The 26,817-nt window shown below is 33.9% G+C and overlaps 1 protein-coding gene across 2 annotated transcripts in view; it reads right to left on the reverse strand.

Annotated features, from left to right (window-relative positions):
- The window catches only part of FAF1 (Fas associated factor 1), a 440,606-nt gene that overhangs the window by 271,484 nt on the left and 142,305 nt on the right, over window positions 1-26,817 (reverse strand). For both annotated transcript variants that reach the window (XM_069477930.1, XM_069477931.1), the window contains one exon: window positions 5,304-5,395. In XM_069477930.1, the coding sequence (XP_069334031.1) occupies window positions 5,304-5,395 (92 nt within the window). The remainder of the gene's footprint in view (window positions 1-5,303; window positions 5,396-26,817) is intronic.

The raw sequence follows: 26,817 nt of genomic DNA on the forward strand, positions 1-26,817 counted from the left end.
AAACCATGAGAATATATAGAGAAATAATATTGCGGGCAAAGGAAACAGCCAGTGCAAAATGTTTAAGAAACAAGAAGGTATCCAGTGAAATTGGAGCCAAGTAAGCACTGGTAGGAGATAGGTCAAGAGAGGTAACAATGATAGTGAGGACAGGACAGTGGCAGCTGTGTTGAGAATGGACGGGAAAGAGGTTGACAGAGGAGGGCAGAAGGATAGGGCAGGGTAATGAAATACACTAAGATAAGACTGATGGTGGCTTAAGCCACTGTGATGGCAGTAGAAGTGGTGCAAAAGCACTGGGTGAAGCTGCCATCAACTGATATGGGGAAGACTGCAAATGAAGACTTCCATTTTGGACAAGCTAAGTTTGAAATGTCTATTACACGTTCAAGTGGAGAAGAGAAGTAAGCAGCTGGATATACCACTCAGGAATCAGGGAACATATCTGGGATAGAGATACAAATTAGAGATACAAAATTGAGAGTGCATACAAATGACATTTAAAAGTCATGAAACTGGACAAGGTCACCACTGAATTTAGTAATGCAGTGGTTGGTGATTTTGACAAGAACACCAGCAGGTTCCTGCTTAGACTGGGCTCAATAAAATGGAGGACAGAAACTAGGGAAGTCAAATAAAAACGCGTCTTTAGGGGAAGTTTTGTTATCAAGGGGACTACAGAAATGGAGCCATTAATGAAAGAGGGGTTGAGATCAAGCTAGTTTTTTTTTTTTTTTTCCTTTTCCAGATGGAAGAAATAACATCATGTTTGGATGTTAATGGTAACAATCTACAAGAGGAAAACATTGATGATCCAGGAGAGTCAGGGAAGAATTAGAGTGAAGTCCCTGAATAGAGATGGAGAATGTAATCCATAGCAAAAATGGAGGTTTGGTCTTAGATACAAGCTTGGGCAGGCCACTAGAGTAAAAGGAGAGAAAGAAGAGTATGTGGGTAAGATACAGATAAGTAAACAGAGACTGAATTGGGAGCTTTGAGGGACTCTCTGAAGATTATGGTCATGAATTTAAAGATATATTTATCAGTATGATTTTGTTTGTCTCTTGTCGCATTTAGACAGAGAGTTGGATTTAACCAAGTAAGAATTTTGGTCAAGCAAGAACCTTGAACCAAGAGTTGATAGTATATACAAGACAAGTGATTGTAATGACTGACTGGAATTTAACCTACTGTAAGGAAGGGAGGACACAAAAGAGGTAATGATCAGGAAAAGAAGGTAGAAACAATAGATTGGAGTCTAAGTAGAGCTGAAGGATCGTTGGAGTTAGGATGCCAAAAGAAGCAAGCTAGAAAGATAAGAGATAGAAAAGATAAGAGCAAGATTTGAGTGTTGCTGTCATTATTAATACTTGATAAAACATTGAGAAGATATACATAGCTGAGGGAGGGTGGAGAAAAAGATCTTTGTGAGAGAGAAATTCAAGGAATTAAGAAGCCAATGTATTAGAAGAATCATTTACAAAGATATTAAGATTATTAATACTAAGAATTAATACAGAAATCAATTATAAACCAGGAATTAAAAATAATCAGGAAATGAGGGGAGCTGACTTCAATAAGTCAGTGATATAATCTTTTGACATGAAATTTAAAGACGAAGGAAATTTAGAGAGGAATGACAGATAACACTCTGAAACTAACAATGAGGAACAATGAGGAGATATATTTTGCCACTTATTCCAGTGGTATGAGGGTTGACAGAGAAAAATAACTTATACTGAGAAGGCTGCAGAGAAACAATGTCCTCAGGAAGATGGATTTCAGTCAAAGAAAGATAGTGAAAGGGAATGTACAGGAAAGAGGTTGACAATAGAAGGAATTTTGCTAATAATGAATTAGTTCCACAAGGCATAGCAAAAAGGTTTCAGACATTGCAGAGAAAAAAGGATAGAGACAGGTATGGAACGTGCAGAGACTACAGAGATTTGAGTGAAGGGTGACCTGGGAATTTTGGACTCCATACAGTGACAGGCATAAACGGGGGAAAAGCATAATGAAATTAGTCCTGGTTGAATCAAAGCAAATAATAATGGCAAGGCTGAAAGTGTTAGAAAGCAAGGAGGAGTGGATGTCTAAAAATCCTTCTTAACCTTGTAGATGGAGGCAAGGACACCTGGAGGGGCAGTCTTACCCAAACACAGAACATCAGGAACTTACTCTTGACCCCTCCATGAGAAGGCCCATCTTACTAAGTGCACAGTCTTACACCAAGGGTACTGAGTCTTACTCTGAACTCATATTAGTTATGTGTTAAATAAAAAGAAATACATACCCTTATTATCTGAAAAACACTCAGACATTTTCTATTGTATTCTGGTTTTTACTTTTCTATTTTTTTTTTTAATGCTCTCTATAACCCACTCAATTAACTTCATAACCCACTAATGGTTTGTGTGGTCCATGGTTTGAAAAAAATACTGTATTAGGCAATTACCCATAACTTCATAATGTACCAGGATATACTGAAGTCCTGAAACTTTATGTCAAATATGTGATGCCCTTTTGAAATTGATGTGTTATCTCTGTAGAGTTAACATGCAAACAAATAAAACACACACATAGGAAAATTATTTTTGTCTCTTTATCTTTTAGTATTTTACTTTGTGAATTACTGATAAATGCTTAGTCTTACCACTTGATCAAGTCATTACTATCTTTTTGCCATGCCACTATCCAAAAAGATTTTCTATTAAATCTGCCCTGTAAAAGCACATGTGGCATGAATAAATAAAATGGACACTTTCCTTAGGTCATTTACTGATGCATTCATTCCATGAACATTTATTTGATACCTATTATACCAGGCACTGGATATACAATGGTGAAAGAAACAGATATGGTCCCTCTACTCATGCTGCTGTGATGGAGAATGCTGGGATGAGAGCCAAATAAGACACAGAGGCCTTGTTGGAGAAGGTAACATTAAGCTTGAGACTTAAAGGATGAAAAAGAGCCATCCATGTGAGGAATTCAGGATAAGCATTCCAGACAGTTGAATAACATCTGTCAGGTAAAGATGTAAAGAGCATGAGTCTATTAAAAGATTTAAAAAGAGGTTTCTATGACTGCAGCATGATGGAAAGTGAGGGTAAGAAAGGCTCGAGATAAGGTTGTAGAGGTGAGGAGGGGGTAAATAATGTAATGCCTTTTAAACTATGTATGGTAGGTAGTCTCAATTTGATTTGAAGTGCAATAAAAAGCTGTGTTTTAAAAGGAGAGGAATATAATTCATGTTGTTAAAAGATCACTCTGTATGCTGTATGGAGAATACATCAGAAGAACCCATGAAAGGAAGGTAACATAAAAATAATGACATTTCATATTGAATCAGTCAAGACATGCTAATGGCCTGGATTAAGCAGTTGCAATAGAAATACTGAAAAGTGGCTATGGTTAAGATATATTTTGGAGATAGACTCTACAGGACTTACCAAAGGGTGAGGCATTATGAGAAACGGGAAAAGACTGATGATGACACTTTTGGATTTAGTGGTGGCTACAGAGTGCTGACATTTATTGGGGAAGATTAGTAGAGAAGTAACATAGAAGGGAAAATTAAGAGTTACATTTTAAACATGTTAAGTTTGAGATGCCAATAAGATATGGAAGTACAAAAATCAATTACCAACTTGGATATGTGAATTCACAGATGTATGGGTTGGAAATATAAATTTGAAAGCAATAGGAAAATTAATGGCATGGGAATATCAGAAAAGAGTATAAAGAAGTTAGTAACTAAAAGTATTATTTGTAACAAAGACTATGTTCAAATATTAGAATACATAACTTGAAGAACATTTTCAAAATGATTGCCTTTCTCTTCACACACTTCTGAAAATGCCATGCAAGTTTGATTCATACCCACAGGTTTCACAATGAATGAATGAATAAATAATATAGCTACACAAACAAATTCATTTTGGTGTTTTATTTCTGTCAAGGCTATTGATTTACTCAGTCAGCACTTTTTAAAATTTTTAATCCATGTATCAATTAGAACAGTCATGCAGCACCAGGGGTCAGCAAACTCTGGCCCATAGGACCAATCTAGCCTGCTACTGGATTTGTCCCACAGTCTATTTTTGTATGGCCTGTGAGTTAAGAATGGTTTTTACATTTTTAAATGGTTGGAAAAATAAAGAAAAGAATATTTCATGACACACGAAATTACATAAAATTCAAATTACTGTGTCCATAAACAAAGTTAAATTGAAACATAGTTATGCTTGCTCTTTCACATTTTGTCTATGGCTACTTTGACACTATGATAGCAGAATTGAGTAGCTGTAACAGACACTGGTGCACAAAGCCTAAAATATTTACTACTGGGCTCTGTACAGAAAAAGCTTGCTGACTCCTAACATGGCATAACACTAACTTGTATCTAAACTTACAAATATCTTGCCAACCTGATATTCCTGTAAATATTGAAATACTCAGAACATTTTCATATTTCAAATTAATTCACATATAAGTACTTATAAGCACAATGTCTACCAGAAGCCATTCACAATTAAGTAATGAAGTTGAAGATTCTAAGTTTATGCTTGGTCATTAAAATAATGACTCAGTAACTACTATAAAAAAAATTGATAATTATTTCTACCTCAAACATCTAAAACTTTAGTTAGACCTAACTAATTTTTTCCCTCCTTCCTCGCACTCTCTATAAAAAAAAAAAAGAAAGTGTATGAAATATTTTATAACAGGGGCTGTTACTGGGTCCTTGAGAACAGCCACTCTTTCCTTAAAACTGAAACACTGTGCAAATTCTTAAACTATAATTCATTCCTGCCACTATCTGAATAAACAAAGAAGGATTCTTACCATTTAAATTCTCCTGGTTTTAAAAATTTCCTATTATTATCTTTGTTCCATAACTAATACTTGGTATAAATGTATGTGTGTGACTTCTTTCAGGCCAATATGTAATTGTTCATTAACTTATTATTCCAAGGCACTCACTGATACCCTAAGAGGTTTGAGAAAAAAGTAAAGGCTCTCGAAAATGAGTGCCAAACTCCTATAAAATTTAGAAATAGGACAAACAGGTCATATTGTGTGTTCGCTTACATGCCTAACTCATTTAAAATTGTTATTGGTTTAGCATGAAAATGCTTTAGCCTAAAAAACATTGTTTGGTGATTCCCCAAACTAAATTACTATGGCTGAATCTACTCTGTAATATGTAACAACATTAATTAAAACCAATTTTTATATATTTAGTCAATTGGATAACTTAATTTTCTTTTATTTCTAGGCAATTAAGAAACTCAACTCACACTGTCTTCCACATCTCCGGTCTTCCAGCCTTTTAACAGCATTTTAGACATAGGTATCTGAAGTTCGTTTTCTAGAATCTGTTTAATTTCTCCTGTATAAATAAGAAGAGACCACATATTACTAACAAAATAACACATTCAACGTTTGTCCATATCCAGGGCTAGCATTAATATTTGGCATACAGTGCACAGTCAATGACATTTGTCCCATGAATGAATAAGAAAAATTTCAGTAGTCCAAACTTCAACTCTCCTTGAGTAAACATGTTGCCTCTTTAAAGAACTCAGGATTCAACATTAATTATTATAAAACATTTTGCAATTAATTATGTAGTTAATTTTTTTAAAGCATGGCTTTTTAAAAGAAATAGGTATTAATGATTGGGGGTTTGAATGAGACAATCTCTTTCAAACCAATAAACTGACAACACCTATTATGTGCTCAACATGTGATAGGAGCTACAGATAAAATATAAAACCTGAGGCATTACAGTATAGGGAATGAACATTTGGGTTGAAGTTTTATTTTGGGGAAATCAAATAACTTGCCTAGTCTTATTTCTACATCTATAAAATGGGGAATAATATTACCTATCTTATCTTGCCCTAGGATATAAGGATGAGCAGGAGATACACATTAAAGTAACTGAAAAAATGAAGCTAATATATATTATCTAGAAGACAACTTAAAATGTGTTGAAGAGAAATGCAACAGAATTTCAGAAAAGAAAAAAGAAATTGTGTTGGATTAAATAGACAGAGAAGGTTTTGTGAGAGAGATGAAGCTATGAAGGGCAGCCAAACCAAAACAGGCAAAGACACTCTATTTTGTGAAGACAGAAAGGTAAAAAAGGAATAATGGACACAATGCTCATGAGAAATAGTGAGCGAATCACAATTTTCACAGTGCTCCAGAAATTCTTTTTCAAGAATCAAGCCCACTTATAAATTAATCAGCTCATTAATGGTACTACACTATTTTAAACAGACATTGAATCAGAATGCATCAATCTTTCGTATATTTGCTTTCTGTTAGGTTGCTACTAGTCTCTAATTTTAGATTAACACATAATTCAATTCTATTTATAAGTTAGTACATGAATACCAAAAAACCTGATTATGTTATATATTAAAAGAAGAAAAGTAATTCCACGCTGATAAAGGAAAGGAAGGGTGGAAAAGCTTATGATACACAAGTTCTATGAAAACATAGCTAAGTAAGCAATGCTACAATCCAATCATTCATGGCCTTAGTGACATTTTTTATTTTTCTAAAGAAAACTCCTATCTGAGTACTTCGGATAGTGATTAGCCATCATAAAAATAATTCTGGTTCAACATTATACCTGTGGAAGCACAAACTTTAATCAACCTTGACCTTCAAAAATATCACTATTGATAAAGCATCATCATTCTGTTTATAGAAATAATGGGAAGGGACAAGCCATATTTTTTATACTAAATACATATAAACATTGCCTTTTTGTGCTGTTTCTAAAGCTGTACTTGTCTGGAACTGAGCTTATATATTTGCAAGTCTGCCCAGTGCTTTCCTCTTAGAACTCTATCTCCACCTGACACCTCCCTCTTACACTCTTGAAAACACTTTTAGCCTTCATGACATAAAAGAAGTTTCTTTTTTTTTTTTCTTTTTTTTTTTTTTGAGACAGAGTCTTACTCTGTTGCCCAGGCTAGAGTGAGTGCCATGGCGTCAGCCTAGCTCACAGCAACCTCAAACTCCTGGGCTCAAGCAATCCTCCTGTCTCAGCCTCCCCAGTAGCTGGGACTACAGGCATGCGCCACCATGCCCGGCTAATTTTTTCTATATATATTTTTAGCTATCCAGCTAATTTCTTTCTATTTTTGTAGTAGAGACAGGGTCTCGCTCTTGCTCAGGCTGGTCTCGAACTCCTGAGATCAAACAATCATCCCACCTCAGCCTGCCAGAGTGCTAGAATTACAGGCATGAGCACCGCACCTAGCCAGGTTTTATTCATTTCACCTACTTCTTTTCTACTGCCATTTTCTACTTTATTGGTTTCTGCTCTTATACATACTATTTTCCTTCTGTACTTGCTTTGCATCTGATTTGCTCTTCTTTTTCAAAATTTCTTAACAGCTTTATTGAGATATGGTTGACATAAAATAAACTGTACATATTTAAAATCTATAATTTGACAAGTTGTGACAATTGTATCCAACAATGAAGCCACTACTATAATCAAGGTTATGAATTTATCCATCATCTCCAAAGGTTTCCTTGTACCCCCTGGTAATTCCTCCATACTACCCTCAGCTTCTTCCCTAGAAAATCACTACTTTGATTTCTATGACTATGGATTAGTTTAGGTTTTCTAGAATTTTATATAAATGGAATTTCAGAATGTATTCTTTGTATATGGCTTCTTTCATTCAAAATAAACTAAGATTCCTCCACATTGTTGCATGTGACAATAGTCCATTCCTTTTATTACTAAGTATTCCATTGTATGGATATACAGCAATTTACTTATACATCCACTGGTTTATGTACATTGGGGTTGTTTCCTATTTGGGCTGTTCCAAACAAAGTTGTTATGAACAATAATGTACATGTCTTTGATGGACATATGCTTTCATTTCTCTAGAGTAAATACTAGGAGAGGAATGGCCAGTGTATTTTTAAGTTTGTAAGAAATTGCCAGTGTTTTCCAAAGTGGTTTCTATTGTGATGTCTTCAAGTTCAACAATCTTCTTTTTGTCAATGTCTGATTTGCCGTTAATCTCATCTGGTATGCTTTTCATCTCAGACACCAGTCTTCATCTCTGGATGTTCAATTTGAGTCATTTTCACATTTCAAATGATTTATCATGTTTTTGAAGATTTTTCTGTTTTTGAAGATAGGTAATACAGTTATAGTATCTGTTCTAAAATCATCATCTGGGCCAGGCGCGGTGGCTCACACCTGTAATCCTAGCACTCTGGGAGGCCGAGGCGGGTGGATCGCTCGAGGTCAGGAGTTCGAGACCAGCCTGAGCAAGAGCGAGACCCCGTCTCTACTAAAAATAGAAAGAAATTATATGGACAACTAAAATATATATATACAAAAAATTAGCCGGGCATGGTGGCGCATGCCTGTAGTCCCAGCTACTCGGGAGGCTGAGGCAGTAGGATCGCTTAAGCCCAGGAGTTTGAGGTTGCTGTGAGCTAGACTGACGCCACGGCACTCACTCTAGCCCGGGCAACAGAGCGAGACTCTGTCTCAAAAAAAAAATAAATAAAAAATAAAATCATCATCTGTTCGTTCTAATATCTGTGGTAGTGCTGGGTTGGTTTTAATTGATTTCTCTCCTTATTATGGGCCAAGTTTTCCTACATCTTTGTATGGCTGGTAATTTTTTACTGGATGCCTGACACTGTGAATTTCATCCTGTTGGGTGCTGGATATTTTTGTATTCCTATAAATATTCCTGAGGTTTGTTCTGGGCTGCAGTTAAATTACATGGATACAGTTCAATCCATTTGGGTTTTGCTTTTAAAATATGTTAGTTAGTACCTAAGCAATATTTAATCTAGGGCTAATTATTCTCCACTACTAAGAAACACCAAAGCCCCATGAATTATAAGGTTTTCCAATCTAGCTGGTAGGAATAGACACTATTCCCAGTCTTGTTCTCCCTAAGCCTTTTAGGTGATTTTTTTTAGTTCTTATAGGAATGAAGGTAAATCTGTTTCCTATTATTCTATCTTGGTTGGTAGAAGTGAGGACTTTTCCTTCTTCTTGGGTTAAGCTTTAATCATTGCTTTTACAACTTTCTTCTTTTTTAATTAAGTATTTAAACCTTCAGTTTCCCTCTCAATACTAATTTGTTGGTATTAAATGTTGATATACCATGTTTTCATCATAATTCAGTTCAAAATATCTTCTAATTCCCTTTGGATTTCTTCTTTGCTTATGGTTTATTTAGAAATATGTTGTTTAATTTCTAAATATTTTGGGATTTTCCAGAGTCTTTTGATTTCTAACTTAATTCCATTGTTGTCACAGAACATGCTTCAGGTGATTTTTAAAGTTTTTTGTGACTTGTTTTATGGCTGAGCATATTTTCTGCCTTAGTGAGTATATCAACTGCACATGAAAAGAACGTGTCTTTTGCTGTTATTAGGAGCATTATATACATTTCAAATAAGTCAAATTGGTTTCTATGTTGTTCAGATTTTTTCCATGTTGTTCTGCACATTACTATGAGAGAGGCATGTGGCAATCTCCAGTTAAAATTGTGTATTTGTCCATTTTTCATTTCAGTTCTATCAGTCTTTGCTTTCACATATTTCAAACCCTGTTATTAGATATGTACACATTTAGGTTACTTGTATCTTCTTGATGAATTAGTCTTTTCATCATCATGAAATGTCCCCATTTATCCCTCATAATATTATTTGTACAGAGTCTAGTTTATCTAATATTAACATAGCCCCTTCAGCTTATAATGATTTTCATGTACATTTTTTTGGTTTTTATTTATTTTTACTTCTCAATGCTTATACTTTATACTTAAAGTATAAAGTATTTACAGTAGGTGTCTTGTACACATCATATAAATGGGTTTCCCTTTTTTATCCCATCTATCAATCTCTACCTTCTAATTAGAATGTGAGATCATTCATATTTGTTATAATTATCTATATGGTCTTATTATTTGTTTTCTATTTGTCCTGATTTTCTATTTCTGTTACCTTTCCTGCCTTCATTTGGACTTTGAGTATTTTTTAGTATTTCATTTCATCTCAACCTTTGGCTTAATAACCATTATCTGTGTTCACTGTTTTAGTGACTGCTCTAAGTTTTACAACATGCATTTTTAACTTAACACAGCCCACCTCCTGGTAAGACAGGACTTTGTCTTACAACAGTATACTTCCATTTCCCTTTCCTGTTCTTTGTGTTATTGCTATCATACCTGTACTTTGACATATTGTAGCATACTTTGTAGCATATATTTTATAAATGCTATATATAATACATTGCTTTATTTCTACTTTAAAATGTCAATTATCACTGAAAGAAATTAAAAAATAAGAAAAGGGTGGTTTTTTAATGTGTATCCAGTATTTACCCATTTCTAGTGCTCCTCATTTCTTTGTGTTAATCTAATCTTCCATTTGGTATCACTTTGTTTCAACCTTGAACATCTCTTGTAGCTTTTGTTTATCTGAAAAATATCTTCAGTCTACATTTCTGAAAGATATTTTTGCTGGATATAGCATTCCAGGTTAACATTTTATTCCTTCAGCACTTAGAAATATCACTGTATTGTCTCCTGGCTTGCACTGCTTCTGATAAAAAGTCTGTAGTTATATTTAAACCTCTCTTTCACTATATGAAATGTGTCCTTGTTTCCCCATATCTGGCTGCTTTTAAGATTTTTCTACTACTGATTTTGTGCAATTTGATTATGATGTGGTTTCCTTTGAGTTACTGCTGCTTAGTATAACTGAGCTTCTTAAATTTGTGAGTTTATAAGTTTTCATGAAATTTGGTAATATTGGGCTAGTCTTTAAAATTTTCCCCTTTCCATTCTTCCCTCTATTTGGGGACTTCGGATCACACATTACACCATTTTATAAAACGTAAAACTTACAAGTCACTCAGGCTCTCTATTCTTCCCTCCCCACTCCCTGACCCCCAGTATTTTTGCTGTGTGTGCTTCAGTTGGCATTATTTTTATCACTGTCTTCATACTCATTGATCTTTTCTTCAATAGCTAATCTGTTAAATCAACCAGAGTAAATTTTCAACTATCTAGCTTCTATTTTTAGCCTCAAATTTTTCATTTGGTTATTTTTTAACTTTTTTTTATTAATTTCCTCATTAAATGCTTGATTTCCTTTAACTTCTTAAACACAGTTATAAGAGTTGTTTTTAAATCCTCATCTGCTAATTCCATTATCTTTGCCATTTATAGATGTATTTTTATCTTCTAATTTTTCTTTGGGTTATGAGTCACATGTTGCTACTTCTCAGGTCTACTAGTTTTTGCCTGAATGCCTGACATTATGAAAATTACATTAATGAGTATCTAGATTTAATGGTTTACCTTTAAAGAGTACAAAAGTTTACTATGGCAGGCACTTAAATTTTAGGCATATCAGGTTGATCCTTTTGAGACTTCTTCATAAGATTTTTGTCAGGTGGATCTAGAGCAGTGATTCTCAAAAGTATAACAATAGATTCCTGGGGTTCCTTGAGACTGATAATACAAAAGCAATGCTGGGTAAAACTGCGATGCCTTACCACAAATCAAAGTATTGGTGCTAAGATGAACTAGTGGTCATTATACTGAATTCTTCATCACCACTTCCATTAGGAAAAAAAAAAAAAAAAAAAAAAACCTTCATTTAAGCATGTGTCTCATGAAGTAACAAAAATTATTACTTTTATTAAATCTTGATGCTTTTAATATTGTGCATGATGAAATGGGAAGTACCTGAAAGCACTTCTGCTATGTACTAAAGCATAATGGTTGCCTTGAGGAAAGTACAGTCATGCATTGCTTAATGACAGGGATACCTTTTGAGAAATGTGTCATTAGATGCTTTTGTTGTGTGGACAACATAGAGTGTACTTACACAAACCTAGATGGAATAGCCTACTATACATCTAGGCCATATGGCATAGCAATTGCTCCTAGGCTACAAACCTGTACAGGATGTTACTGTACTGAATACTGTAGGTTACTGTAACACAATGGTAAGTATTTGTGTAAACATATTTAAACATAGAAAAGGTACAGTAAAGATATAGAATCATAATCTTATAGAACCACCATTGTATTATGTGGTCTGTCATTGACTGAAATGTCATTATGAGGCACATGACTGCATTCGTTTTGTCACAGAACACCATTTTTGCTCAAACAAATGACTGACAAACTATGGTATTGCTATGGTTTGAATATCCCTGCCAGAACTCCTGTTGAAAGAGGTGGGGTCTTTAAAAGGTGAACAGGTTATGAGGGCCCACCCTCACAAAAAGATTAATGCTGTTATCACTACAGTGGGTCAGTTACTGGGGTAATAGATTTGTGATAAAAGGATAAAAGTCAGTTCAGCCTGACTTCCTCTCTGTCCTACACACTGCCTGACATGTGATGCTTTCCACCATGGGATGCTTCTCGCCAGATGCCAGTGCCATATTGTTGGAACTTCCAACTTCCAGAACTGTGAAAATAAATCTCTTTTTTTAATAAATTAGCCAGTCTGTGTTATTCTGTGATAGCGGCAAGGACTAAGAAAGGTATTTAGACTTGGTATTTTCTCAAAAATCAACTGAGTGAGCCTATAAATTCAAGGAAAACAACTGACAACATTTGTTGCCAATGATAAAATTTAAGCCTTCAAACTGATATCCAGATTTTTTAAAAACTTCTACCTCCCCCCAATGGCCTGATAGCTTCCCAATACTGACATATTTTTCTGTGAGAATAATGATATTAACAAACATATTTATTGATATAACATACCAACATTTAGTTAATATGCCTAATAAAGTGAACCAATATTTTCCAAATGACCAATTCATATTACAAAATCATGCACTGAAAGTACAAGATACTTCAACGGATTTTAATATAACACTAAAATTTCACTGAATGGTTTCAGACTTTACATCACAACTAACCTTTAAGAAACTATCACTTGTCAAGTTTTAATACAGTATCAAATAAGAATATCCACAATTATCTGGCTATTAAAATATTCCTCCATTCAACAATGTATCTGTTTTTAGGTGGCCTTTTCTTTATATACTTCAACAGAAGTAACATATTGCAAAGAATGAATGGAGAAGCAGATACAAGACTCCAGCTATCTTCTGTATAGACAGATATTGAAGAACTGATAAAAAATGTAAAACAATACCACTTTCTCACTGTTTTTTGCTTTGAAAAGTTACTTTCATCAAGAGTCTTATATTAACATGCAATGGGTTCATTATTATGTATTAATTTAAAATAAGCATTTTTTAAATTTCTCAGTTTTAATTACTAACATGGAAAGTATTCCTTCTGGGGTCTCTACTAATTGTCCCATGTTCCAATAAAGTCTCTTTTCTCTGGTGAAAAGGAATTTAATAGTTTCCTAATCCTACTTATGAGTTCAAGGAATTGTTCAGCTTAGCCAATCATATCCAGATTAGTACTCAACCAAAATTCTCAGGGAGCACCATCCACATTTTTGAAGTTTTTCTCAATGTAGCTCTATTCTGCCCTATACAATCCAGTCTTCTCAGCCCCAAGTATCTCCTAGCTCTTCTCTTTAACTCTGCAAGGCTGTTGGCTTCTATTTCAAAGTCCCTTTTTCCTGAACCCTGGTACAGAAATTTCTTCTTGACAGAAATCAGGGAAAACTACACAGCTCACCTTGTTTGCTTCCCATTTCTCAGAAATCATAGGACTATAGTACCTGTTGTCCAATGCCTACAAACAGTTGTTTCATGTATTTTGTCCAGTTTTCCAGGTGCTTACAGTAGGAGAGCCAGTTACTCCTTTAAGGGCAGAAGTAGAAATTCTTATAATCTTCTATAGATCATACAAAGTTACTGCCAAGAAAAATTAAAATATTTTCCCAGATTTAATGAATTTCAGAAAAACTAACTTGCTCAGAGATGTAACTTATAAAAGCTTATTCCTCCATCTGTTAGACACATTAATTCTATTTGACATTAAAATGCCTACCTTTACATTGGAAATTAGGATGGATTACATTCACTTGGTTCTATGTTAACATAAAAAACCAAGTTATTACCATAAATTATTTCATCTAATAATTTATCTTATAGATTAATATGGATATTTCAAATGTTGTTCTGAGTATGATTCTCTTTGCTTTTTGTTTTTAATAGCATTCTTTCTCTAAAACTTTCCAGTGTTTAATGATTAAGAAAGCTAAAAAAAGAAGAAGAAGAAGAAGAAGAAGAAAGAAAGAAAGAAAGAAAGAAAGAAAGAAAGAAGAAAAGAAAAGAAAAAATGGCCTAGCTCTAATCTAAGTCAGCAATTACTCTAAATGGATTTTGGCCTGTCCAGGAGAGAAATAATTAGCAAAAGTTCATTCCGTTTAGTCTGCTACACTCCAATAAACTGAAAACAGATTTATAAACATTTTATCTGTCATTTCAATGCCTGAAAAACAGATCATTTCAAATAGCTGTTTTTATTTTTCTTCACAGTCCCAAGTTTTAACAAATACATTGTCTATAGAATTTAGTACCTGTTTTCAAGATCATTTGGAAGGAAATTATTTCAATTTCTCGTTTTAAACCTTTATAATTTCTGGAAGGCAACTAAACATGGTGGAATGGGATTCTACGCATATAAAACAAATGGCTATTAATATATTCCAATTATTTTCTTTCAGAGAGGAAACTGTGTAGTGAAAGTTGGATACTTTGACTACATTAACCATTTACGAACAACGTAGCACGGTGTTGCAATGTTGTAATCACTGGGACGTAAAGCAATATCCCGGTTATATCACTAAGTGATTATTACTGAGTCAAATTACAGGCACTGTCTGGGCCTCAAATTCCACATTACTGGGGAATAAAAAAAGTTATAGCACATTTCACATTAATACTGCCTGTTACCATTTTTTTTTTAATTAAGAATATCAACACAAGGTGGCGCCAAAAACTCAAAAGAAAAATGAGACCTAGCCTATCTCAGGGTAGATACAATAAGGAAACCAAACCTGTTATCCAGAAGAAACAAAATGTGCAATAACATATTATTTAGTGTTTTCTCAAGGACAATTCTCAAGAGCAAATTTCTTCTCCCTTTGTCCATTAACATTTTTTGCAATTTTAGAAATCTTTTACTGCCTCTATTCATTTCCTTACTTTAAATATTATAAGTCACTAGTCCCCATAATACTTCTTGTTTAAAATATAAAAGCTATTCCTTTGAGAAAAAACAGATTAAGATTCTATCAGAAGAGGCATTTTGGACTTTTAGGGCTAGAAAGGACCTGTCCCAGAAAATGTTTAAAACCGCTCTGAGATATGACTTACCCAAGAAAAAAGTGATTTAATGGGAAAAACTAGAAAGCAATCCTGCATTGTTTTTCCCTCTGTACCATTCCCATCTCACAAATTCAAAGATGGAACCCTTGCCTATCCTGTTGCTTATATACATAAGTTTATATTAAAAAGTCATTAACATAACACCTATAATTAAAAGATTCATAAATGTGACTATTTGAGGGTTCTCAGACAAAAGGATTTCAGAAAGTTCAGCTCATTTTATTTATTTATTTTTATTTTTAGAGATAGGATCTCACTATGTTGCCCAGGCTGGTCTCCAACTTCTGGCCAGAGTGATCCTCCTCAGCCACCCAAGTAGCTGGGACTACAGGCGTGCACCACTGCACCCAGCTTCAGCTCATTTTGTACATTATTTACAGTGTCAGTGGGTCCCGGATTTGAGATTATTTAAAGAGAGTGTTTGAGAGCACACAAACATTTCTCTTTTACTAAAGACTATCAGATTGCTCAGGAGGAGGATGTTTGTGTCTGTGAGATTAAAAGACAGAGAAGTCTTTCTTCCCCCAAATTAATGTTTCCCTTAACACTGAAAGAAACTTAAAGATTATAATTAGTAGGAAAGTGAAGCCTCTAAAATATTTTTTCAGGGAGCAAAAGCTCTAGTCATTTACGAAAGATAATGGTCAATAAAGATTATCAATGAATTTTCATGAGCAACTGTATTTTCTATTTACCTCTTTGTTTCTTATATTGAGGAGGCTTTGATCAAATAAAGACACTTTTTGTGCTCACCATAAAATTATTCTTTCACTCATACAACAAAATTGTTTTAAGTTTAGTGGAAAGCATACTGAACTGACAGTCAAGACAGTGACTGGCTATTCTGAGCCCTGCTGCTATTTGTGGGACCATGGGCAGGTCAGCCTTTCTGAGGTTTAAATTTTCAAACCTGTAAAATAAAGCAGCTAGACTGAACGGCTGATAAAGGCTTTTCCAGTCCTAAAATCTCACATCTATTTTAATATCTACTATGTATAGGGCACTAATTTAAGCACTTTGAAGAATACAAAAGCTTTATGTCAGGACGAAAAGGGCTTCCTTATCACAAACGTAAAGGGAAAAACTATGAAGAAACAGCCCAATAGTGTAAAAATTTAAAACTTCCTTGTCTCAAAAAGCACAATAAAAATGGAAATAACCAATTGGGGGCTATATTGCAAAACGAGTAACAGATGAAATAATCATCTTACTAATATATACAAAGTTCTTATAAATTAATAAGAGTCACAACAGAAACATATAAACTTGCAATTAGTAAAGAAGGGTTATCTCACTAGTAGTGAAAGAAAATAAATTTACTTCCAATCAAACAGGCAAAGTTTTTTTTCTTTTTTTATTGTGTACAATATATATACCACACCACTTTAACTCTTTTTGAGTCTACAGTTCAATTACATTAAGTACGTTCACAATGTACAATCATCACCATTATCTACCTCCAGAACTTTTTCATCACCAAACTACAACTCCATATCCATTAAATAATAACTTCTCCCAGCTCCTAGTAACCACTATTCTACTTTCTGGAATTTGGATATTATAGGTACCTCTTCTAAGTAGAATAATACAATATTTGTTCTTTTATGTCTGGCTTATTTCTCTTAGCTTCATGTCTCCATACTTCACCTGTGTTGTAGCATGTATCAGAACTTCATTCCTTTTTAAGGCTAAATAATATTCCATTGTATATATTTATCACATTTTGCTTATCCATTCACTAGCTGATCAACATTTGGATTGCTTCCACATTTTGGCTACTGTGAATAATGCTTTATCAACGTGGATATACAAACACCTATTTGAGTCTTTGCTTTCAATTCTTTTGCGTATATACCCAAAAGTGGAATAGCTCAATCATGTGATAATTCTATGCTTAATTTTTTTGAGGAACTGCCATACTATTTTCCATAGTGCTGGCACAATTTTACATCCACACCAGTAAAGCACAAGGGCTCCAATGTCTGCTCAACTTTACATAACACTTTTCCTGTCTTTTTGATAATAGTTATCCAAATGGATATAAAGTGGTATCTTATGATGATTTTGATTTGCACTTCCCTAATGATTCATGATGTTGAATATCTTTTCCTATGCTTATTGGCCATTGCTATATTTTCTTTAGAGAATGTTCCTTTGCTCATTTTTGAATTGGGTTAGTTTTTTGTTGTAGGAATTCTTTATATATTCTGGATATGAACCCCTTAACAGATGTATTCTTTGGAAATATTTTCTACCATCTCATAGGTTCCCTTTTCACTGTTGATAGTGTCCTTTGATCCCCCAATTTTTTAATTTTGATAAAGTCTGATTCATCTACTTTCCTTTTGTTCCTGTGCTTTTACTGTCATATATAAGAAATCACTGCCAAACTCAAAGTCATGAAGCTTTTCTCTTATTTTTCTTCTAAGAGTTTTATATTTTTAGCTCTTACATTTAGATTTAGATCTAAGCATTTTTTTTTAATGTCACAAACTGTTGACTAAGGCATAAAATAGTATACTGTTGATGGCAAAGTAATAGACTTTGCTGAAGAGTAATTTGTTGGAATATACCTAGAACCTTAAAATTGTACACCCAGTATCATACCTCTAGGCATCTGTGTTAAGGAAAATAACCATTGAGGTTCAAGAAGATTCACTGTAATATAGTAAAATATCGAGAATAGAGGCAAATTAAAAACAACCAAAAGAAGAATGGTCCAATAAATCATGGTAGAGGTTTTACAAACTATGCAGTTGAAGAATGTTTTAAATATATGGAATATGATCACGATGGAATATTACAAATGAAAAGAGCAGATCATGAAACATCAAATATAGTCTAATCTCAATTTTATGAAATATACATTTATATCACAGACATAGAATGAAACAAAATAATAAATGCAGCAAATTGTTAGCTATAGATAAAAGTAGAAAAACTAGCAATTTTTACTTTTTAATTCTTTTTTTTCTCTTTTTTGCTATAAATATTTGTATACATTCATGGGGTACATGTGATATTTTGTTAAATGCACAGAATCTGCAATGTTCAAGTCAGGGTATTTGAGGTGTCCATCACCTCAGGTATTTATCATTTCTATGTGTTAGGTACATTTCAAGTCCTCTCTTCTAGTTATTTTGAAATATATAATACATTGTTGTTAACTATAGTCCCCTACTCTGCTATGGAACATTGGGACTTATTCCTTCTATATAACTATATGTTTTACCCACTAAACAATTTCTCTTCATCTCCACTACCCACTCCCACATACCCTTCCCAGACTCTCTATTTTCTACTTTTATGAAATTAACTTTTTTAGCTCCCATATATGAGTGAAAACATACAATATTTCTCTTTCTGTGCCTAGCTTATTTCACTTAAAATAATGACCTCTACTTCCATCCACGTTGCTGCAAATGACAGGATTTCATTACTTTTTATGGTTGAATAGTATTCTGTTGTGTATGTGTATCACATTTTCTTTATCCATTCTCCGCTAATGGAGACTTAGGTTGATTCCACATATTTGCTATTGTGAATATGCTGCAATAAACATGGGAGTGTAAGTATCCTTCTAATATACTGATTTCTTTTCCTTTGGATAAATACCAAGTAGTAGGATGGCTGGATTATATGGTAGTTTTATTTTTAGTTTTGTGAGCAATCTCCAGTGTTTTCCATAATGGCTATGCTAATTTAATTTACATTCCCACCAACAGTACGTGAGAGTTACCTTTTCTCCACATCCTCTTTTGTTCATTTAAAAAATTCTCTACAATGAACATCAGAGTATGAATGGGGTTACAAATGAAGTATTTAAAAACAGAGAGAGGCAATTTCTATTCCAGAACTCAAGGAAGAAAGGGTAAACAATCCAAGTAATATCTACTGAAAGGCTTTCTTCTAAGCACTAAATTTTAACCATGTATATTGAGGGCCATGAGGTACCTGTTACATATTTTAAGCAAGAAAACAATCTAGCAGTAAAGCAAAGAAATGAATGGAGGGAGAAAAGGTGAAACCTTATTAGCAGAGGCTATTAAAATAGCAAAAACAGAAAGTGAATGAAAGCATAAACTGCCTATGTTGAAAATGGAAAAGGTGATGCATGAGACAGTAATCTGTGAAGAAGAATTTATAGCAATGTTTCTCAAGATATAGTTCTTGAATCATTTTCATCAGAATCACTTGTGTTGTTTTTTGAAAAAACTGGAGATTTATGGGGTCTATCTCATTACAGAATTAAAATCTAAAACTATGGGATTCACCCTAGGAATTACACATTTAATCAGCACCCCATCCCCCATCTCTATGTAATTTTTATGCACACAAAATTAGAAACACTCCTACAGGATTTAATACTAATAGAACCTGAGGATAAGAAAGATGGAGGAATAGAGGAAATGGCTCAGATATCAAGCATGTGGGTACTATCTCCTGTTGCTGTGGGTTTTCCATGATCAGTGGCTTCACTACAGAACCTCTGTTTCACACTAGTTTAACTTAACAATCGCTTCTGCCTGAAGGTTGCTTTTTATCACACTACTCAATTGCTTAATTTATCATTTGTAGACTATATTTTTAACCTCTAAAGCTGCTTACAGTATGAGTTTAATAAATCAACTTAATATTAATACCAGGCCTATCTTTAAGGGACTAGAAGTACACTTGGCATACAGTAGAACACAATGAAATTAGAACTTGGTACTTATCAGGAAAGGAAAAGAGGGGGACTAGAAAAGTAGGATAAGATCAGATAGGGAAGGAGCATGCACGCGTGTGCATACATATACACACACACACACACACACACACGCACTAAGCTAATGAGCTTGAACTTATCCTAAAACAGCACTGCTTAATGAAATGAGATCTGACAAATGTATACTCCTGTGCAACCACCACCACCATCAAGATAAACAACATTTCCATCACCACAAAACATTCCATTGTGTCCCCTTTGCAGTCAATCCCCTCCCCTATTCCCAACTTCTGGCAACCATTGATCTAATTTCTTTTATACTTTTGCCTTTCCAGAATGCCACATAAATAGAATTATACAGACTGCTTTTGGTGTCTAGCTCCTTTCACTTAGCATCATGTAAGATTCATTCACACTGTTGCCTGTATCCACAGTTCCTTCCTTTTTATTACTAAGTAGTATTCCATTGTGTAGTTGTATCACAAGTTATTTATCCACAATCAGTTGATAGACAGTTGAGGTGTTTCTACTTTGAGAACTACCATCATGAATAAAGCTGCTATGAACATTCACCTGCAAGTTTTTGCATGTATATGTTTTCATTTCTCTTGGGTAAATACATAGGAATAGAATTGTTGGATTATATGGGAACTACATGTTTTCATTTTTAAGAGACTACTAAACTTCTTCAAAAGTGTCTTTACCATTTTGCATTCCCACCAGAAATGTATGAGATTTCCAGTTGCTCTGCATTCTTGCCAGCCCTCAGTATTCAGACTTTTAAATTTTAGCCATTCTAACAGGTGTATAGTTGTATCTCCTTGTGATTTTAGTTTGCATTTCCCTAATGACTAATGGTGTTGAACATCTTTTCACATGATTATGTTCTACCTAAGTATTCTCTGATGAGGTGTCTGTTTGAATCTTTTGCCTATATTTTCATTGGGTTGTTTGTCCTCTAAGATTGAACTTTGAGAGTTTTTTGTGTATTCTAGATACAAGTGCTTAATAAGGTATGTGCTTTGCAAATATATTCTCCCAGTCTTCAGTTTGTCTTTTCATTTTCTTAAGAATGTCTTTCAAAGAGCAGAGTATATAATTTTGAAGATCCCACCCCCAACTTTATGCTTAAGACGGTTATATTCTTCATTATTCCTTCAGATATATCATCATCATTCCTGCCTCTGTGCTTTTCCCCTGCCTAGAATAAATTATTCCTCACTTCATCCACATGACATATTTGACCCATATTTCATAGCCTGGTCCTCTCTGAAACCTTTCCTGACCATTCCCACAACCCTATTTATTCCCTTTCCACACACATAGTACACAACTAAAATTAAATTAATTGCTTCCTTTTCAATAATCTCAAAGCACTCTGTAAGTACTTTCATAATAGCAATTATTTCATTGGAAAGATCAAGTGTTCTACAATCAGTCTAAGACTGAACTCCTGGTTCAGGAAGTCTCTCAGCCTCAGTATATTCACCTTTGAAACAGGGATAATGGTATCTGCCTCAATGTGTTATTGTAAGGGTTGTATAAGATCTAAGCATAGCAAGCACAGTGACTTGTATTGAGTAGGTAGTATGTGTGATAGTGTGTGAGAGAGAGAGAGAGAGAGAGAGTAATTAATGAGTGAATGAATGAATAACTACCTTTTATTTCCATGTCTTCCTCCCCTCTCCTAACCCAGCAGAGACTATGAAGTCCTCTGGGATAAGGACTGCCTTATTTACATATAGCCCCAGAATATAAAATATTATTAGGTACAAAGTAATCACCAAACATCTATAATAAAATGACCTATTCTGCTTGCACAAAAGCCTTTTGAAACTTATCTCCTAAGTTTCAGTAGTAATTGCTAAATATGAGACCCTGGGAAACTGAAGTGTTATTTATTATTATAACCATTACTATGTATGTTTATGCCTTTAAAAAGGAAAAAAGTTATCTTGAAAGATGATAGGGAAATATCAGAGGAAAAGACTTTAAGAGGAATGGAAGAAAATAAAGATGTTAGAAAAAAACAAATGTATTCTTCTGATTCTTTACTGCCTTGCTTTGAAGATAACAAAAGTAACATAAGGGATAAAAGTAGTTCACAGAACAATAATTTTAAAATAAGTAAAATTAAAGGCTTTTCATAAAACAGCAACCTCAAACTATACACCAAACTAATTGATAATAGTCAGAAGTAAGAATGAGGAAAAGAAAAGATACTAACTTTTTCTTATATACTTCACTATTTAAAACTTTTTTTACTATAGGTACAACATTTAAAAATGTGAAGCTAGATTCAGTAATCCTACTTCTGGGTATATATCCAAAGGAATTGAAATATGTTGAACAGGTGTCTGCACTTCCACATTCACTGCAGCATTATTCACAATAGTCAGGATATGAAAACACCTAAGTGCCCATCAACAAATGAACAGATTTTTAAAATGTGGCATATATACAGAATGGAATACTATTCAGCCCTAAAAAAACAAAGTTTTGTCATTTGCAACAACATGAATGAATCCAGAAGCCATTATGCTAAATGAAATAATCCAGGCACAGAAAGACAAATACTACATAATCTCACTTATATATGGAATCTAAAAATTCAGCCTCATAGAAGTAATTATACTCGTGATTACCGGAGGCTGGGGGTTGGGGGTGGAGCTCAGTGGGGAAAGAGGAAATGTTGGTTAAAGGGTAAAAATTTTTAGTAAAACAGGAAGAATAACTTCTGGTGATCTACTGGTGATCTAATTATATTTCCAGGAAAGTAAATATAATTAATAATAATGTATATTTCAAAATTGTTAAAAGAGTGGATTTTAAATGTTCTCACCACAAAGAAATGAAAACTATGTAAGGTGACAGATACGTTAATTAGTCTGATTTGCTCATTCTACAATGTATACATGTATCAAAACATCACATTGTACCCCATGAATACAAACAATCAAATGTCAATTTTAAAATGTGAAGCTAAAGAACTATTTCTAATGTGTAAATAAAAATAAACTATGCATATTAAGACCATAGTTTGAGATGTTACTTACTCAGGCTTTAAAATGGTTCTACAATTATTTGGGGAGTACACAATTGTTGGCATGGAGGCAAAAGACATCAGTTGGCAGATGGATCAAGCAATGCTACTAACATAGAACATCTGCTGTCTTTCTTCCCCAAAAGTACAAGCTATAATCAATTCTCTTGTCCTTTCATGCTCATGATATCTTTGTAAGGCAAATAAAATTGTCACTCTTTCCTTCTTTTTATATGTACTAATAACAAAAAAATACTTAAGTAGCGTGTATTGCTCATAAAACATGGCCGAAGCACAGAGAAGGTTAAGGCATTTGCCAAAGATTATATAGTGCATCTGTGTAACACAGTCAAGACTAGAAACTAAATGTATAGATTTGGGACAAAAATGGTTTGAAATAACTTGCACTACTTTTTCAGATTGAAAATGCACTTGCTAAATTTTTTAAATCTTTCCATATTTAACTTGATTCTTTTAAACTAAAATAGTATGCGATGTAATAAAAGTGACTTTAAGAAAGTAGATTAAAAAGAGAAAATAAGACAAATTGTTCAAATGAAAAGACACCTATTTTTCTGCTACCTTCCAGAAATTAAGGCTATGCTGAATAGGTCCAGAAAAAGCAGGTTTGTTGACAATGCTGATTCAACAAACTTTATATTAAACAAATAACTGTATGTTCAGTTAAATCCATTGCAAATCTTAGACACAAAATAATAAACAATAATCCTACCCTCAAAGAGATCACAATAGTTCACATTAGATAACATTTTATAGGAGAACCAATGCTTTAAAAAATTCTTAAAATTTACTCAAGATAACAAAATAAAACTCAGAAGGTTTTTGGTAGTAAAACAAAACTGCAGTAATAAATAGGACACTAAAAACATTAACAGGCCAATAAAATTACCACTAGGTGTCGCTCTGATATAAAACTCTTGGCTGCCTCTAAGCTCGCTTTCATATCTTGCTACATCTTCCAGGTAATAATGTGGAAAACTTGCCTTATTTTACTGAGCATCTCTTTGCATTTTAATATTTATATGCATATTACTACATATAAATTACTGTTTCTCCAATTCCAATAACACTAAAATGATTTATATCTATAAAAATTATATTGCAGTTTATGTATAAACTTTAATAAACTATATTTTTTAAAATTTCTTGTGATAGATGAATATATATACATGCACTCATTTATTGAGCCATTAATTTCCTCAACAGGCACTACTCAGTGCACTGGGATAAAGAATTTAGAGAAGAATAAAACCTGGTCTTTAAGTTTGAGAAGTTAACATTCAGAAGGGAAACCCGAAACACAAAGAAAAGGTAAGATGTTTTAAAAATCCATGTTTAAAGTATATACAAAATTTTATGGGATATAGGGAATGATTCAATTTAACTATATTCATAGAGGTTAGGAAAGGCTTCGCAGGAGAGGAAATATTATGTGGGATCTTGAAAACTGAGTAGGAGTTTTCCAGAAAACTAAAATAAGAAATGGCAAGTCAAAGAGGATATATTAATAAGTAGGGAGCCACTGAGAGACATATAAGATTTATGTTTTAGACAGGTCACTGTAGGGCAGCTATGGAAAATATGAACTACTGGAAGAAAGAAACTGAAAGCATGGAAATGAGACAGGGAAATTATTTTAATAACTAATGAAAGAAATTAAGGCCTGAACTGTAACAAAGGGGATGAAAATAAAGGAGACATTCAAGCGATACTGTGATAGAACTCACAGAACTTAATCAATCAAATGCAGTGAAAGAAGAAAAAAATTCTATCATGTCCCAAATACCACACTTTAAGTATGCCTTTCATGCCAAGAGTGAACACAGAGAGGGGTACATGACATGTAACTTATGACTGGCATATAATTCATAACAAGGTAATAACTATAATTCAGAACAAATACAATTGGAACAGCTAGGAAAAGCAGGAGAAGGTACATATTGTATAATAACAGTATCTGGTTTACAATTCGTCATGAGTCAGATTTTGTTTACAATATGTCTATAACTATCTTAACTGTATTTGTTTTCAAGTTGAACAATTTGCTCCTACTCTACCATACTTGAACACAAGTCAGATTTTATAATAAAGGCAAAGGTTTACAAATGGTGATCCATGGAAATTCTTTCATATGCATCTATGATAAAGCTTTAAAATATTTTCATAGTCATATTCTCCATATTAAGATGGAATTAAAATGTAACATTAATAATAATAATAATCATCCAGACAAGGCAGCATTTCTGATCACCATCCTTGAAAAGAACAGGGGAATTTCACTCAAGTTGAGAAAATGGTTTGAGTGATCAAAATACCCATGAACTTCTACCATATACCAAATAGTCTATCAACAAAAAGAACCCGGTCTTTTTGAAATAAGACAGTGTTCACTCACAGGAATTCACACATGCAACATAATGGCAGTTAAAAACTTATTTAATATATAATTACATTTCAGTTTTCTTAAAACAGACAAAAATCTGGGCTAATTTTAAGATTTAAAAGGCATGTGATATGGCACTGAATTTGTCCCCTCTGATAATAAAAATATTTGTCACTAAAATAAGAAAGTAAAGGCTAAGTCATACTCTTTTTAAGTGGTCCCAACTAATAAACTAAGGATGCCTTAGCAATATTATTGAAAATCCATATAAGCACCAAGCATGGTCAATTCTAACTAATATTATAAATAATACTATTTTTCAAATATCAATAAATGGGGTTTGATGATTTAAAAGATACAAATTCATTTAAAACTCATACTGAATTCATAACTGCATTTCATTATTATATATCTTCTAAATCAACACTATAAAAATATTTTTTCAAGGCTGGGTCAAGTGGCTCACACCTGTAATCTCAGCACTTTGGGGGGCCAAGGCAGGAAGATCACTTGAGGCCAGGAGTTTGAAACCAGCCTAGGCAACATAGTCAGACTCCCTCTCTACAAAAAAAATTTTTTTAAATAGTCAGGCATGGGGGCATACACCTATAGTCCTAGCTACTGCAGAGGCTGAGTAGGGAAGATTGCCTGAGCCCAGGAGTTTAAGGTTGCACTGAGCTATGGTCAAGCCACTGTATTGCAGCCTAGGTAACAGGATAAGACTTTGTCTCAGAAAAAAAATTAAAATTAAAATAAAATTTTTATAAGAAAGAAAGGAAGGAAGGAAGGAAAGGGAAGGGAAGGAAGGAAGGAAGGAAGGGAGGGAGGGAGGGAGGGAAAACACAGGTTGAAAACTATACCAGAGGTATCCTCAACACATCTAAGAGAGTTTGATGAGTTTGGACAATTAACCTGAAATAAGAATACAGTCAGTTACCAAGTTAGAAAAAAGAGATTGACAGCCTGTTACAAGGTCTGAATTCAAAATGAACTTTGGAATCTGAATTGATTATAAGGAAAGAAAGAAACCCAGAAAGGACCAAGAAAGGATCAGGGGCACGGTGGCTCATGCCTGTAATCCTAGCACTCTGGGAGGCCGAGGCGGGAGGATCACTTGAGCTCAGGAGTTTGAGACCAGCCTGAGCAAGAATGAGACCCTGTCTCTACTAAAAATAAAAAACTTAGCCAGGCGTTGTAGCACAGCCTGTAGTCTCAGCTACTCAGAAGGCTGAGGCAGGAGGATGGCTTGAGCCCAGGAATTTGAGGTTGCTGTGAGCTAGGCTGATGCCATGGCACTCTAC

This window comes from Eulemur rufifrons, chromosome 8 (genome assembly GCF_041146395.1).
Source record: "Eulemur rufifrons isolate Redbay chromosome 8, OSU_ERuf_1, whole genome shotgun sequence".
NCBI lineage: Eukaryota > Metazoa > Chordata > Mammalia > Primates > Lemuridae > Eulemur > Eulemur rufifrons.